At 27.5% G+C, this 13,981-nt stretch overlaps 3 protein-coding genes across 6 annotated transcripts; 2 read left to right on the forward strand and 1 right to left on the reverse strand.

Annotated features, from left to right (window-relative positions):
• The first annotated feature begins 2,895 nt into the window (after nt 1-2,895).
• On the forward strand, nt 2,896-5,834 carry LOC143144389 (ankyrin repeat and MYND domain-containing protein 2). 3 transcript variants are annotated; one of them, XM_076306759.1, is made up of 4 exons: nt 2,896-3,119; nt 3,834-4,211; nt 4,275-4,967; nt 5,542-5,834. In XM_076306759.1, the coding sequence occupies exons 1-3, from the start codon at nt 2,919-2,921 to the stop codon at nt 4,917-4,919; spliced, it is 1,224 nt and encodes a 407-aa protein (XP_076162874.1). In that variant the 5' UTR covers nt 2,896-2,918; the 3' UTR covers nt 4,920-4,967; nt 5,542-5,834. The 3 variants fall into 3 exon arrangements, with proteins under 3 accessions (XP_076162874.1, XP_076162866.1, XP_076162857.1); XM_076306751.1 differs by lacking the exon at nt 5,542-5,834 and adding an exon at nt 5,044-5,422; XM_076306742.1 differs by lacking the exon at nt 5,542-5,834 and having other exon boundaries at nt 4,275-5,419.
• A 1,194-nt stretch (nt 5,835-7,028) lies between these two features.
• On the forward strand, nt 7,029-11,883 carry LOC143143993 (HEAT repeat-containing protein 6). Of its 2 annotated transcripts, none has more exons than XR_012991318.1 (12): nt 7,029-7,442; nt 7,586-7,834; nt 7,930-8,163; nt 8,231-9,056; nt 9,124-9,401; nt 9,489-9,839; nt 9,959-10,206; nt 10,378-10,597; nt 10,800-10,877; nt 10,961-11,060; nt 11,244-11,360; nt 11,449-11,586. XR_012991318.1 is itself a non-coding variant. In XM_076305915.1 (12 exons), the coding sequence occupies exons 1-12, from the start codon at nt 7,272-7,274 to the stop codon at nt 11,620-11,622; spliced, it is 3,153 nt and encodes a 1,050-aa protein (XP_076162030.1). In that variant the 5' UTR covers nt 7,031-7,271; the 3' UTR covers nt 11,623-11,883. The 2 variants fall into 2 exon arrangements, 1 of the variants encoding a protein (XP_076162030.1); XM_076305915.1 differs by having other exon boundaries at nt 7,031-7,442; nt 10,961-11,167; nt 11,449-11,883.
• Nucleotides 11,865-13,286, reverse strand: LOC143144022 (PRKR-interacting protein 1 homolog). Its single transcript, XM_076305967.1, has 3 exons — nt 13,106-13,286; nt 12,750-12,929; nt 11,865-12,451 (listed from the first exon to the last, which is right to left on the reverse strand). The coding sequence occupies exons 1-3, from the start codon at nt 13,202-13,204 to the stop codon at nt 12,020-12,022; spliced, it is 711 nt and encodes a 236-aa protein (XP_076162082.1). The 5' UTR covers nt 13,205-13,286; the 3' UTR covers nt 11,865-12,019.
• Between the last annotated feature and the right edge of the window lie 695 nt (nt 13,287-13,981).

Consider the following 13,981-nt stretch of genomic DNA (forward strand, 5'->3'; position numbering starts at 1 on the left):
CTTGACTTTGAGAATCAGCGACGCTAATGGTTGAGTAGATGTTAAGTATTTGAAAAACTATTATTGTGAACTTGTTAAAAAATATTCTATGTGCAGATATACATATATGTACGATATAGTTTATAGCGATTGTTGGTAGATACAACGGTATATATATATATATATACATATATATATATATATATATATATATATATATATATATACATATATATATATATATATATATATACATATATATAGGGTAACCACCAGAAATAAAACGTGTAAATGTTCCCTGTAATTGTGAGAATTCGAAAGAATGTTCTGGGTGTGATTCGAACAATTTCAAATCAAAAATCAGATTAAGAACAATTGTTCTCCGAAGTTTTTGTTTTCCTCGAGTCATTGAAAATATTTTCACCTCTGCAAAATTTTCAATCGTTTTAAAATTTATTTAAAACATCAAAATGAAAAACTAAACATTACTTAAATGTAATTCTAATCTGCAGATACAGACTCAGAAATAAATATTCTTATAACTTAGAATATGTGATCCATCAGAAGTAATCATTTCCTACCGTAACGGGTTCTTAATTTGTAAACCGTACACATTAAACAAATCCTAGGTAATCAAAATACACCAATTAATATGTTACTTAATACGCGATGGTAGTATATCAACATATTAAAATAAAACATTATCATTCTTTTTCCTTGTCACTATTTACTTGTAAATGTTAAATAATTTACTTCAAAAATTTATAAAAGTTTTACAAGATAAAGATTGCACGATTCAAAGTAGAGATCTTGTATCTTTTTCTCAATCACTAGAAATAACATGAGTAATATTTTATATTCAAACCTGAATTCGCAAGTATAATTTAGAAAGCTATTCAAATGCTCAGAAAATAAAATGTATACAAAACAATTACTACTCAAAACGCAAAAAATTTCTTTGTCTTTATACTTTTAAAGGATTTCAATCGTATCCCGGACATCTTTTAAATTCTCAATAATCAAAAAAAATATTCTGGTGATCCGTTTAAAGAGAACCATCCTGTATAATTGTATGTTATATTTTATACATCGCATCTGAGTTGCGACCACAGCCATAGGTAGCAGCTCGGGCCTTGTTAATACAATAAATAAGTAAATATTCACAAGAACACGACGACTATATCATACATAAGTAAAATAATATTATTTCATTGCTTAACAATTATACTCATCTCGGATTTATATTGGTCAAACATTATATCATAATCTTTCATAATTCTGTTGTTGTATCAATAATAAATCTTAATGATGTTAAAAATGTGTATTTGATTCACATTTGGATTTTCGTTTACAGCTATTCAATGTTGCGGATGTATATGTCACATAAAATGTTTGATTCTCTAATAAAAATTTCTGAGAAATATGAAAACGAGAATATATTATTTGCTAGTACTAAATTATAATCAAATTTAGTTTCTTTGGATCTTAAGTTTAAAAATCTTAAATTTCGCAACTTCGTATTTAACAAAAATACCCTTTTTGTTATATGATTTTCACTGTATCATCTACATAATTTTAGTGACGGTGTAATTATTTGTAAATCAATTATCTATATTTTATTATTGCATGCATTATTTTGAATGCCTCTTGTCCAGAACTTTCGTTCGGCAACACTGTGTTATTATGCATTTGTTTATATACAAACTCTTCTTTCGATTAACCTTTTGTTTAATACTAACTAATTTATATAGCAAACACAGAATTACTGTTTTTTACGAGATTTGCTTTTTTAAACAAAATTATACGATTGTAAACTTCTTAAGAGAATAATCTCTTATGAAACACCGTTTCTGGATTATACTTAAGATTTAAAATAAAAGTAAATATAGGCCATGGAAATTTTTAATTTTTTTCCACAAAAAATGATTCAACTCCTATTCTGCAATAGGAATCCTCCTTTTTAAGGGAGAAATGATACAAAAACAACGTACAACTTTTATATCTTTGTCTATGACTCATAATTTAGGATCACATAAAGGGAATGGAAGTAATGAAGGAAAAGAAAACTATATGTTTCACTTGAAATGAATCTATAAGACGAAAAAATTTTCAAATTTAATTTATATTTTCAGGTTGACTGCCATAGCTGCTGTAACAAACAACATAATTGAATTTTATTTACACAATATTTAGTATTTACCCTCATCGAGTAGGAGTACGATGTTGAATAGCCCATTATATTCCCCCTGATATATACAAAATAAAATAATTAAAACTCAATTAAAATTGGTTTAATAGATTTTTAGTTAATCCGGAATAAATAAGCAGATTAATTCGATTTAAATACTCTATAAACTATATATCTAATAATAAGTTAAAATCTCTTAAAAATGTTACAATTACAAACAAAGTTATGATTTTATTCAAATTATATGCATTATTCAGATAAAATATTTTACTAAAATTATTTATACAAATAATTATTACTTGTTATTTATAGAGTTCGTCTGTAATTAATAAGAATTTATTATAATAACGTACATTACTATAATAGCGCTAAAATGTTATTCCAATCTAAATCGATAACGTTGGAAGTGATACGAAAATGGTAAGGCCATTTCCGTATGACACGACAGCATTGCTTGCAATATTATGTTATATCTTATCTCTGTATGTAAGTAGGTAGGTATATATACCGTTATATAGCAAGATATAGAAATTTAATAATATTAAAATACGGAATATTTTATCTTGGTAAATTATTAATACGTAACAAATATATCAAATATCTGGTTGCATTATCTTAATAAATTATTATTTTAGACTATTTAAATACTATTAAATGTTATAATCAGATGTCGATAAAGGTGTTTCCTCTTCAATGTTCTCGACAATTCCATACATTCGACTTCTCGTTATACTGATCGATAGTGGGAAAAATGGCGTCTGTCACGGAGGATCTAACCGATGTACAGAAGAAGATTTTTGAGAAAATCATCAAAAATGAGGTGTCAGAACTCAAAACGCTGTTGGCAGCAAACAAAGTTAAAATGGATTTCGTGGACGAAAATGGTACTAGTCCACTTCAACATGCTTGTTACAAAGGAAACAGAGAAATAGTACAGATGCTTCTCGATCAGGTAGGTTAATTCTTTAACAAACTAACAAAATAATAAAGGCGTATTTGGAAAATGTTTATTCTTTTAATGATTTTATTACTTCTATTACCGACTAGAAATTAATAAAAATGTGTTTTTTACATCACATTCACTTGTTGTACCTATGTAAGTGTTAGAACATTAATCGGATAAAGATTTATTAATTCAGCAAACAGCAACTTTCTTTACAAGTCTAATAAATATATGTGAATTTGTTCTCAAATACAATTACATTTTATCTGTAGGTCTGGTTTGAAGATTTTTAAATTTTTAACATAATACTTTGTACAAATATCTTGGCAGAAAGAATAATCATTAAAGAGATGACAAAATTTTTTCTGTGATTTGAATACAAATGTCTTCTTCGAACATGAAAGGAATATTATCGAAAGTATTTTCAGTACTTTTTAATTGGATATCTGAAGAGTATAAGCTATAAAATCTGAGTGGTGTAGGTGTAGCCCAGACCTAACCCATTATATTGCATGATATGTTTAAACACTTGATTGCATTTTTGTCACAGTAAAGGAATTTAAAAAGTTTATTTGTGAAGTCACGTAATTATTTAAACAATCAATTTTATTTCTTTAAAGTAAAAAATTTTACTACAAGTTATTATTGTATTAAATTTAAAAAAGTAATTTATCTAATTTATATGCTTTTAATGTTGAGTTAATTAAATTTCTTTTGTTGCAGGGAGCAGATGTGAATTCATGTCAACATAAACATTCATATACAGCCCTCCATCTTGCAGCTTTAAGTGGAAATGCTGAACTTTGTTACCTTTTAATGTCTTATGGTGCACGATTAACAGCAACAAATAGTGTAGGACGAACTCCGGCTCAAATGGCTGCTTTTGTGGGCAATCATAATTGCGTAGCAACTATTAATAATTTTATTCCAAAGGCTGATATAGATTATTATGTCAAACCACAAGGGTTGCACACTGAATCAATGCTTCCACCACACTTGGCAGATTCTTTCCACATATTTATAATGCAAGTCAACGTACATCCTGTACGTGTAGTTATGAATTTACAAAGATGCCCTGGTCTTTTAGAAAATGCTACTAAGGTAAACTCTTTTGTACAGTAACAAAAATTTTTAAGCAATATGACTCTTGTTTCTTATTTTCAGGTACAAAATGTACTAGAATGTATGCGTCATAAGGAAATGACAAGAGGTGCAGAAACAAATGAAGTATTGGCATTCAAATATCATTACCTAAGTTGTGTTGTGGCTGAAGTAATCAAATTCCAAAAAAGACAAGAAGCAATGAAGGCAGAAAAGAATGAGAAAACAAATGAGGAAGGAGACGAAAAAAAATCAGATACCATAGAAGTCTTAATAAGGAAATTTTTAAAATGTAGCAAAAGTGATGGTACTCCAGAATACCAAGAAGTTTTCTTGAGAGAATGTGTAAGAGAATTCCCATATAGGGAAAGCCCAATTTTTCGCCAAATGGTAGCAACTCTTGCAGCTAGTGATCCACCATCTGCTGTATCAGTAGTGTCAGCTGCGATCAACGGACAGAGAGCTTTCTCTGACAATGCAGAAGTTTGCGTTACATGTGGAGAAGATAAAGCTAATAAAAAATGCAGCAAATGTAAAATGGTGCAATACTGTGACAGAGAATGTCAGAGACTGCATTGGTTTATGCACAAAAAGGCATGTACCAGATTAGGTCAAATCTCAATGCCCAGTGCAAAAATAAGCGATGCAGATAAAGAACAAATAAGCAATGCCGTAAGCTCCAGGCTACAAAACCTGACTGTTAATTAAGAATGAGAAACGTGAAATTCAATTCCAAACAATCAGTTTTGGTGTGCTGTACGTATGTGTTGATTGTTAATTTTTTTAATTAAATTAGGAAACTAAGAAGAAATATGTTCTGCTATACTTTCAGGAAGCATCTCGGACTTTTTAGTTTTTAATTATACAGAGAGTAACGGACTTTTTATGTATTACTATATATTTTTACCTTCCTTTTTTCTGAAAATTTCATCACCATTATGTATTATAAATATTTTCGTTATACGCAAATACTCGGTTAAAATGTGATTTCCTCAGGATTGTACTCTTGTGGTTGTCGTCGCCATAGAAATAAAGTACACTTATGAATATGTTTTTATCATTTTGAATTTTTATTACTTTTAGAATCTTGAAACCCTGGCTTAACGTTATAACCAAAAAAATTATTTTTGTTAATGAATTTGACAGCATAGCATTTTATTGCATTACAATTTCTTCACAAGAATATAAATACTGTAATATTTCTGCTTTTACAAATGTTTAAATGAATCCTAAAACATTTAGAATAGATTACATAAATCCTTAACAAATGGAAGAAAAACTAATGTTTATTTTATTTATTTATTACATATTCATACATTATATACTGAAGAATTAAAATGTCTGCTGAACTCTATACAACATATAGTGTCTTTGGCAACAAAGAAATCACTCAACTTTATCCCTGAAGCTACTTCTCTTTCACCTAACAAGAGGATGTCACAATCCAAATAAGCAATTTTTTGGTGGAACCAGACTAAAAATGAAGGGGCCAATAAATATAAAGAAATTATAGAACATTAGGAATTTCTTGCTAGCTATTTTCATAAAAAATTAAATTATACATTAAAATTTTAATAGCATTGCAACAACTTAGTTTTATTTTTTCAAAAATTGTAAGTTTTGATGAAAAAAATAAAAAGTCTTATGCGTCCTTACTCTAGGATCAATAATATAGCACAAAAATCGAATTTAAAATTGGAAACATATTATTTAATAAAAAAAAAACATTTTATATTACTATGTAAAAGTATCACACTCCGTATATTTCCTTCGTTTTAATAAAATTTAAATATTTTTCAAGTGCCATAGTAGTCAAAAATAAAGATACAAAAAATTAAAATTCTGCAAAAGATACTTCAATTTTTTTTTGCAACATTGTTTTGCAAGTATAATTTGTGATATACTGTGATATATATTTTGAAATTACCTAAAATTTAATGTAATTAAGAACGTGAATTGTGACAAAAAATTATAATATTTTATGCAGTGTATTAAACTTGGATTAGGTTGTGATTTTTCTAGAACTGTCAAGGTTAACTCGATGCCCGATCGAGCAAATTTCAATGGTCCGCGTAAACACTTTCACTGGGCACAAGCCACAGCATTGCGAGCAGTATGCCAATCGCAAGAGAGAGAAAGATATATAAAATATTTTACAAAATATCTTTTACAATTACACAAAAATTTGTTAACGTATTCATCTTTCATTACATATCTTTTATTTAACAATTCACTGCGATGGCTTTTTCATAAACTTTCATATTTGTTCAAAATTCAATATTATCAGTAAGATTGATAGAAATTTAATATATGCAGATTATTATAATAAAATTAATTTATAATTTCCGAAATTAAAACGTTGTCGATTTGATTAAAACTATTAATTTCACCCCGAAACAGCTATACCGTCGTGTATAAGGTAAAAAATGAAATTTTATAAATATTGAAGGCGAAAAAATAAATATTTCTGTTATAGAAATTATTTTGCAATTTCATTATTTCAAGACTTTAAAATCATTATTTCAAAAATTAATCTACGTGAAACATATTGAAGAAAGTGATAAGTTTTGCATAGAATGATTCTCAAAATTCTTAAACTTAACATTTTGGGGGCTGCTAATATCATTTCTACATATTTTTATTATCAATCGATATTTATTTAATATTTTAGTTTTCTGGACTTTATTAAATTGACTAATTTATATAGAATAAAATAAGGCATGTAAAGAATTACTAACATAAGTGCGATATAAAACCTAACCTATATAAAGATAATATAAGTGAGTAGCCGAAAAATCAAGCATACACATGATGTTTGTATAAGCTTACGCAGCTAACTTTCCATCCAACATTGATATTGTACGTCACTATTTTCTACTGCGCATGCGTAAAATTTATACAAGTCCGATAATACTGACTCAATTTACCATCAGTGCCCTTATGTGTACATACGCACAATTAGTGTATTCTACTTTGTGCAGTGTATGAACTATGTAGTGATGCAATTAATTTTTTTTAAATGTCTCGTAATTACGTTTGAAATATTATAACCATGATAAAATGGCTTCAACATATACTGATTACCCAAATAATACGGCCAAATTCAATTTTATAACAGAGAAACTTCTGATATTAACCCAAAGGAGAAGTAATGACACGAAGTTGATCAACAATTACCTTTGCGAACTAAATAAACTCGATTATCGATATATTAATATTTTAAATAATGAAGTAAGTTAATTTGAGACACATTTCAATTTTTTCAATTATTGTCTAATGTAATATTTATTGAACATATTTAGTAATTTATTAATATATTTTTTACATAAATGATATAAGGCATCTAATTATTTTATTTCATTACAATGTTTTAGGAAGTACAGTTATTAATTAAGCAATTATGTACAATTGCCACACCTTTGCAAACAGTTCTGATTCAAAATATTTGCAAATTTTTAGCCAATTTGATCCAAAATAATGTAAGACTCGAGAGACAAACGCTTGCATGTTCTAATCAATGGATTTTAGAAGTTTTGGAATCTGCTGCATTAATTGCACATAATGACATCCTTTGTGCTTTAAAGAGTATTTTAGTAAATGAACAATTTGATGACATCAATCATGTAAACATCTTTTTTGTAAAATAACATTTCACATTATATTATGTCAATGTAATAAATGGTGAATGTATTGCATTTAAAATAATATATTTTTACAGTATTTGCAATTATTACTTGGAAATAATAGATTACTGAAAAAATATTTAAATCCATCCAATTCACATTGGTCTGAAATTCACTATTATGCAGTTAGTTGTTTAGAAGGAATTTTAATAAACAAATATAATGACAAACATATAGCACAAGAATTTATATGTGTTATAAAAAATATTGTACTAAATACCATTTCATCTTCTTCATACTTAAATGACAATAAACTTTATTGCTCCAAAGTAAGTATTAAATTTAGAATGTAGAAAAAATTCTATAAGAATATTGTGTATCAAATTAAATTTTTAGATTTTAAGTTCGTGCTTACATATCTTGCACATTATAATGACGAATAAGTTATTACCACATTCCACTGATTTTATGGGTGAAATTTTGGGAATAGTGCAAGTATTTTTATTCTATGGTATCAAGGAGTATCCACATGTAAAACCACAGCTTTTACGTCCAGCAGCAATGAATTTGCCAGAACGAATTCATGTCATTCCTAAGTGTAAGAATTTGAAGAATCATAAAGCAAAATCAAAAAAACAACCTGTCAAGAAATCTATTGTGGAGGTAAAAAATAATATAGTGCCAGAATATAAAAATTTTGGTACACATTCCAGTGATTCTGATACCTCAGACACTGAAAGTAATAATTATGTCTATGTGGATTCCAAAGTAAGACTGGAAGCTGTACGTTTACTACAAGCAGTTGTTGAAAATTCACAAAGTCGTGAAATATTTGGATTCTGGCCACAAATTGTAGCCACTGGATCACGAAGTGATGCAAGAGTATTGACCAGAAGTATTTTAAAAGAATCTGTATCAAAGGTGAAACAAACTATGCTAAGCATTTTAACCGAATTACTCATAGATGCTAAGTCTTTTTTAATACATGCAGAAGATACTCATCATACATCTTTTAGTACCTTTTTCGGTACAGTGTGCCTAATGATAAAAGAATTACATTTCACATTATCCTTAGTTTTAAATAGTGATAAAAATGTAGCAGTTTTAACTCATGCTTTAAAGTGTGCTGCTGCTTTAATTCAAGGTACACCATATGCACGTTTGAAAACAGGACTTGCTACAAAATTAATGAGAAATTGCAGACCATATATATTTCACAAAGGTATTTGTCTTATTGATGTGTACTTTTATACAAAAATGAATGATGACATTTATTATATTTTCTCTAGATCCAACAGTTCGAGTTGCAGCATTGTCAGCTTTTGAAGCTATTGCTTCCTGTGATCCAGTGACACCTGAAATATTTGGAATACTTGCAAAACAGTCATCTGAGAACATAGAATCAGAGCAACTGTATTTAAATACTTCACATAGTGACAATGCAGAAGAAGAAATAGATATTGAAGACCTCAAAAGTAATACAATTGATGAATATGAAAATAAATCATTGAAAGAGATAAACATTTGTTTCTTGATTCAAATATGTTTGGAGAATATATCAAATAAGGTATAGTTACATTTAAACTTTAAATATTACTTATAAAATAAAATATATACAATTTTGGAGAATAAATTATGAATTGTTTAATCACAGATGATGAGTATACCTGTTTGTCTCCAATCCTTAAAACTAATTGGGAGAATGGCATTCAGTACTGGAAGTCTTGTGTTTTCACATGTAGAACTAATTACAACAACATTAACAACAGTTATACAGGACTCTGAAACACAAGTAATACTACATGCTTGTCGTACTTTAGAAATTATGGCTGGTTGCTTTTTGAATACAGATTCTGAGACTGATAATGCTAATACTGCTACAATGTTCTGGAATATTACATTTGAACATATGACACAACTACTTCAACATCCACAAACAATATTAAGAGAGGCTGCATGTGATTGCTTGGGCAGCATTAGTCCCATTGTATTTAGCCAGTTATCGGTAAGCAACTATACACAAATTAAAAGAATATGAATTGTAGCTTCTTTATTTAATGTAATTAAGTGAAGCATAATTTTATATCCATAATATGTATATGCATATTTTATAAATATTTTTAGAGACAAAAAACAATTCTAATTATCACAGTACTATTTGGTGCAGTACATGATGACGAAAGTGCTGTAAGAGCTGCTGGATTACGAGCATTAGGAATGTTGGTCACTTTGCCACCATTAAAAGAGGAAACTGGATTTTTAATGGATTTAGCTGATATTGTTTGTTTGACTGCTGATGATAGAAATCTTGGTGTTCGTATTAAAGGAGCTTGGGCATTGGCTAATTTATGCGATTGTTTTTCTAAAGAAAAGTTAGTTACAAGAATATTTAATATATAGCTACTAAAATAAAGTTATTTGAATTTGAATAAAATTCTATTCTAAAGTATGTAGTATTATTTAGTATTAATATCTCTATGGTTAATAAATTCGATTCTTTTAATATTACAATTTTTAAAGTACTTGTACAATTTTCTTTCCAGAAATTATGAAGAAATGGAACCACTTCCTCTGGAAATTTTATTACCAAAACTTTATCAGGTCAGCATTAAAGCATCCAAGGACAGTGATAAAGTAAAATGTAATGCAGTTCGTGCTCTTGGAAGTATTTTGTACTTATGTTCCAACAAGCATATATTAAGTGACACATTATCAGGATTGGAAGCTCTCATAAATTGTGCCATTTTAGGGAATGATATGAAAGTAAATGAAAATACTATTACATATGTTAATTAACAATCTAAATCATTTAAAACACTTCATAATTATTAAAATTTTTTATCAAATAAATTTTTACTTATTATCTTACAGTATATTGTTTTAGCATAGTCAATTTTTATTGAACTTCTGCATACAATATACTAAATATAAAATTCGATATATTTTACTTTACTACATGTTATAGGTACGCTGGAATGCATGTCGAGCTATAGGGTTGGTTTTAAGTAACAATCCAGATGATATTCTACCACCTTCTTGGCGGGTACATATTGAAATGAATGTCGATAAATATTATTACTATTTTTTTTTCTCATTACATATAATACAGTTTCGCTATTTTAATAGGATCAAATATTTCCTGTATTATGTAACTTAATATGTGACAGCCCGAACTTTAAAGTTCGTACTAATGCAGCGTGGGCATTATACGCTTGTAATTCTTACGGTAAATATGCTGCAACTTTATGGAAAAGTATTATTTTAGCATTTGAAAACTCTCAGCATGTACCAAGCTACATTGAATATCCCCATCGCGACGCTCTTGTTCAACAAGTAATAAATTATCACCATGCATAGAAGCACACAATTATATAATTTCAGATATTAATTATTTCTATGATTTCTTCAGCTGTGTCTTACACTTAGTCATCTAGCTGCTTGCACTGAGATGTCGGATTTACAAAATCTTTGGATAGAGATTGGCGATCATGTGGATGATATTTCTAATTACATGAAACAGTTTCAGGTACAATGATTTATTATATTATTATTACTAGGCATTTAAAAAATTGTTATACAAAAATTGGTTACTATTTAATATACTTATATTTTAGGAAACTATTGTGCCCGAAAAAATTGGAGATTTAATAAAAGCAAAATCTCAATTACAAAAATATGTTAAAAGTGCTCCTTTATTGGAAGAACGAAAAATTGCCCAAACTTTGGCAAGCATTTTTGAGCGAACTAAACGTTATGATAGTTTAGATGTTACTATTCCAATATTATGATATATAGCACTATTAAAGGGTACAAATTAGTTATACATCAATGTGAATGTAAAATACGAAAAGAATGTGAAATTTCTAATTATTATGTACAAATTATACAAATCTTTCAATAACGTAATATTTAAATCGTACATTTACACAAGTTTTAGCACTTAAGTTGTATAGAATATCTTAGACTAATTCCATTAAATTTATAAATTTCATTATATTTAAAGAAAATTTTACAATTTTTTCAATCATGTCTGTAAAAAATACATTTTTTAATCATTCCAGTAATAATAATTACAATTAAATACAAATACAAGAATTATAGTTGCAGCTGTTTCCATTTTTTATTCTTTAATTGTAAAGAAATTGAACTGATTGTTTTCATATATATGTTTTGTGTATTGCTATTTCAATTCTTAACTGTATATATGGAAAAATCTGATTTTTCATTTTTACTGTTAGATACTTCACTACTGTCAACAATTTCAGAGTTATCATTTTGATTTATATTGTTCTTATTTATACTTTTATTTATACTTAACACTGATGGACATTGTACAATTCTATTTTTTTCAATTTTATTATCTTTAGTTTCATCGTTAAATATAGTTTCGTATTCATTATCATTTTTGTCATCTGTCTCTTGTTCATTTGAACTGTGTTCTTCTGAATTTCTGTCCTCATTTTTGTTATGTTGGTCAACATTTGTTAATTTCATTCGTTTCGTTTGCTTCCATTTTTGCTTCTTTTTTAGTCTCTTTGCTCTTTTTTTTGCTGTTATTTCTTCAGCTATTTTTTTATTCTCTTCCAATTTTTTATGATATTCAACATCTAAAAGTTCCTAATTAAGACAGCATAAACATTAAACATTCTTTATTCTATCAAGAATATAAATAAAAAATATTTTAACTTATATTAATATATGATATGGTCCATAGGTATATACATATATATTGATTGCAGTGCAATTTCAAACAAACCTTGTATAATTCAAAGTAGATTAGAGAAAACAATATTTATTGGAAATAATTTTAACCCAAAATTATTATTTACAGACTTTTTAAAGTGGTTCTAATTTCATGGATCATTTACATGTTGAACTTCTTAAACACTAAATGTATACTTTGAATTAAGATTACCTTACGACCCTTTTCTTGAATAAATTTTTGCCGTGCATATTCTTTACGCCTTAAATGTCGATACACATGAAATTCTCCACTACCTGCACCTGCACTACTGCCCATTACATTCCGAACAAACTCTGGCACTGTTGGTGTATTCTTTGCTTTAGGTCTTTCTGGTAATATAACAGGCTTTTCCTATTATAATAACAATCGAATCACATTGTGTTCTTATGAAAGCTTCAACCAGATGTACAATTTTTAAATAAAAGAAAATAATTGCAAACAGTTTATTAAATTCTAATTCCAATAAATACTTAATCTAAAACGAAAAAATATGATAAAAAAAAGTTTTTTAAACTTATCACACTTACAGGATTTTTCATTAACTTTTGAAGTTTTAATCGTTGTAAATCAATCGCACTCTTTGCAACAACAGGTTTTTCTTCCTCTTTCTCTTTATTCTCCGGCATGTTAATTAGTAGTGAATATTATTACAGTTTCACGTACTTATAATAACGTCACACTGAAAGGTTATGTAAATGATAACAAAAGTGAAATTGCGCACAATATAAAAATCGATATGTCTAACGATATCGATTCTATATTAGACAACATACAAACAATTGTATAAAATTAAAACAATTGATTGTTAAAATAATATTTAAAAAATATGTGACGTTACAATAATTACTCACTATTAAGATATTTTTAATTAATATAACTTTGTTTATATCAATTGTTATATATAACAATATTTAGAAAATTTGTTCACCAAATTAAATATTATTTTATGTTATAAAATATTCAATGTACATTACTTTTCTGTTTTATTTAATTATCGTTTCATTCTATTTAAATACATATTTAATGATACAGCCCACACAAACTATATACATATGTATATATATAAAATGTATATCTACATATGTATAGCATGTGTGTGTGTGTGTGTGTGTGTGTGTGTGTGTGTGTGTGTGACACACACACACACACACATACACATTTACAATGTATATTGAACATGATATTTAGCCAAATTAAATTCCACTTCAAAGAAAGTTAATTGTTATGTTTTTATTTGAAAAGTAACGATACAGGTAAGCATGCCAATAAATAAAATATACATAGAAACTATGAAAATTACTAAACAGTTTTGAAATTGATTCTTATATATTCGTATATATTATGTAAATGTATTATATATAGTATCGGAAAACCGACAAAATATTCGTTTTGGGAAAAATCAG

The sequence above is a fragment of the Ptiloglossa arizonensis genome, chromosome 1 (assembly GCF_051014685.1).
Source record: "Ptiloglossa arizonensis isolate GNS036 chromosome 1, iyPtiAriz1_principal, whole genome shotgun sequence".
Classification (NCBI taxonomy): domain Eukaryota; kingdom Metazoa; phylum Arthropoda; class Insecta; order Hymenoptera; family Colletidae; genus Ptiloglossa; species Ptiloglossa arizonensis.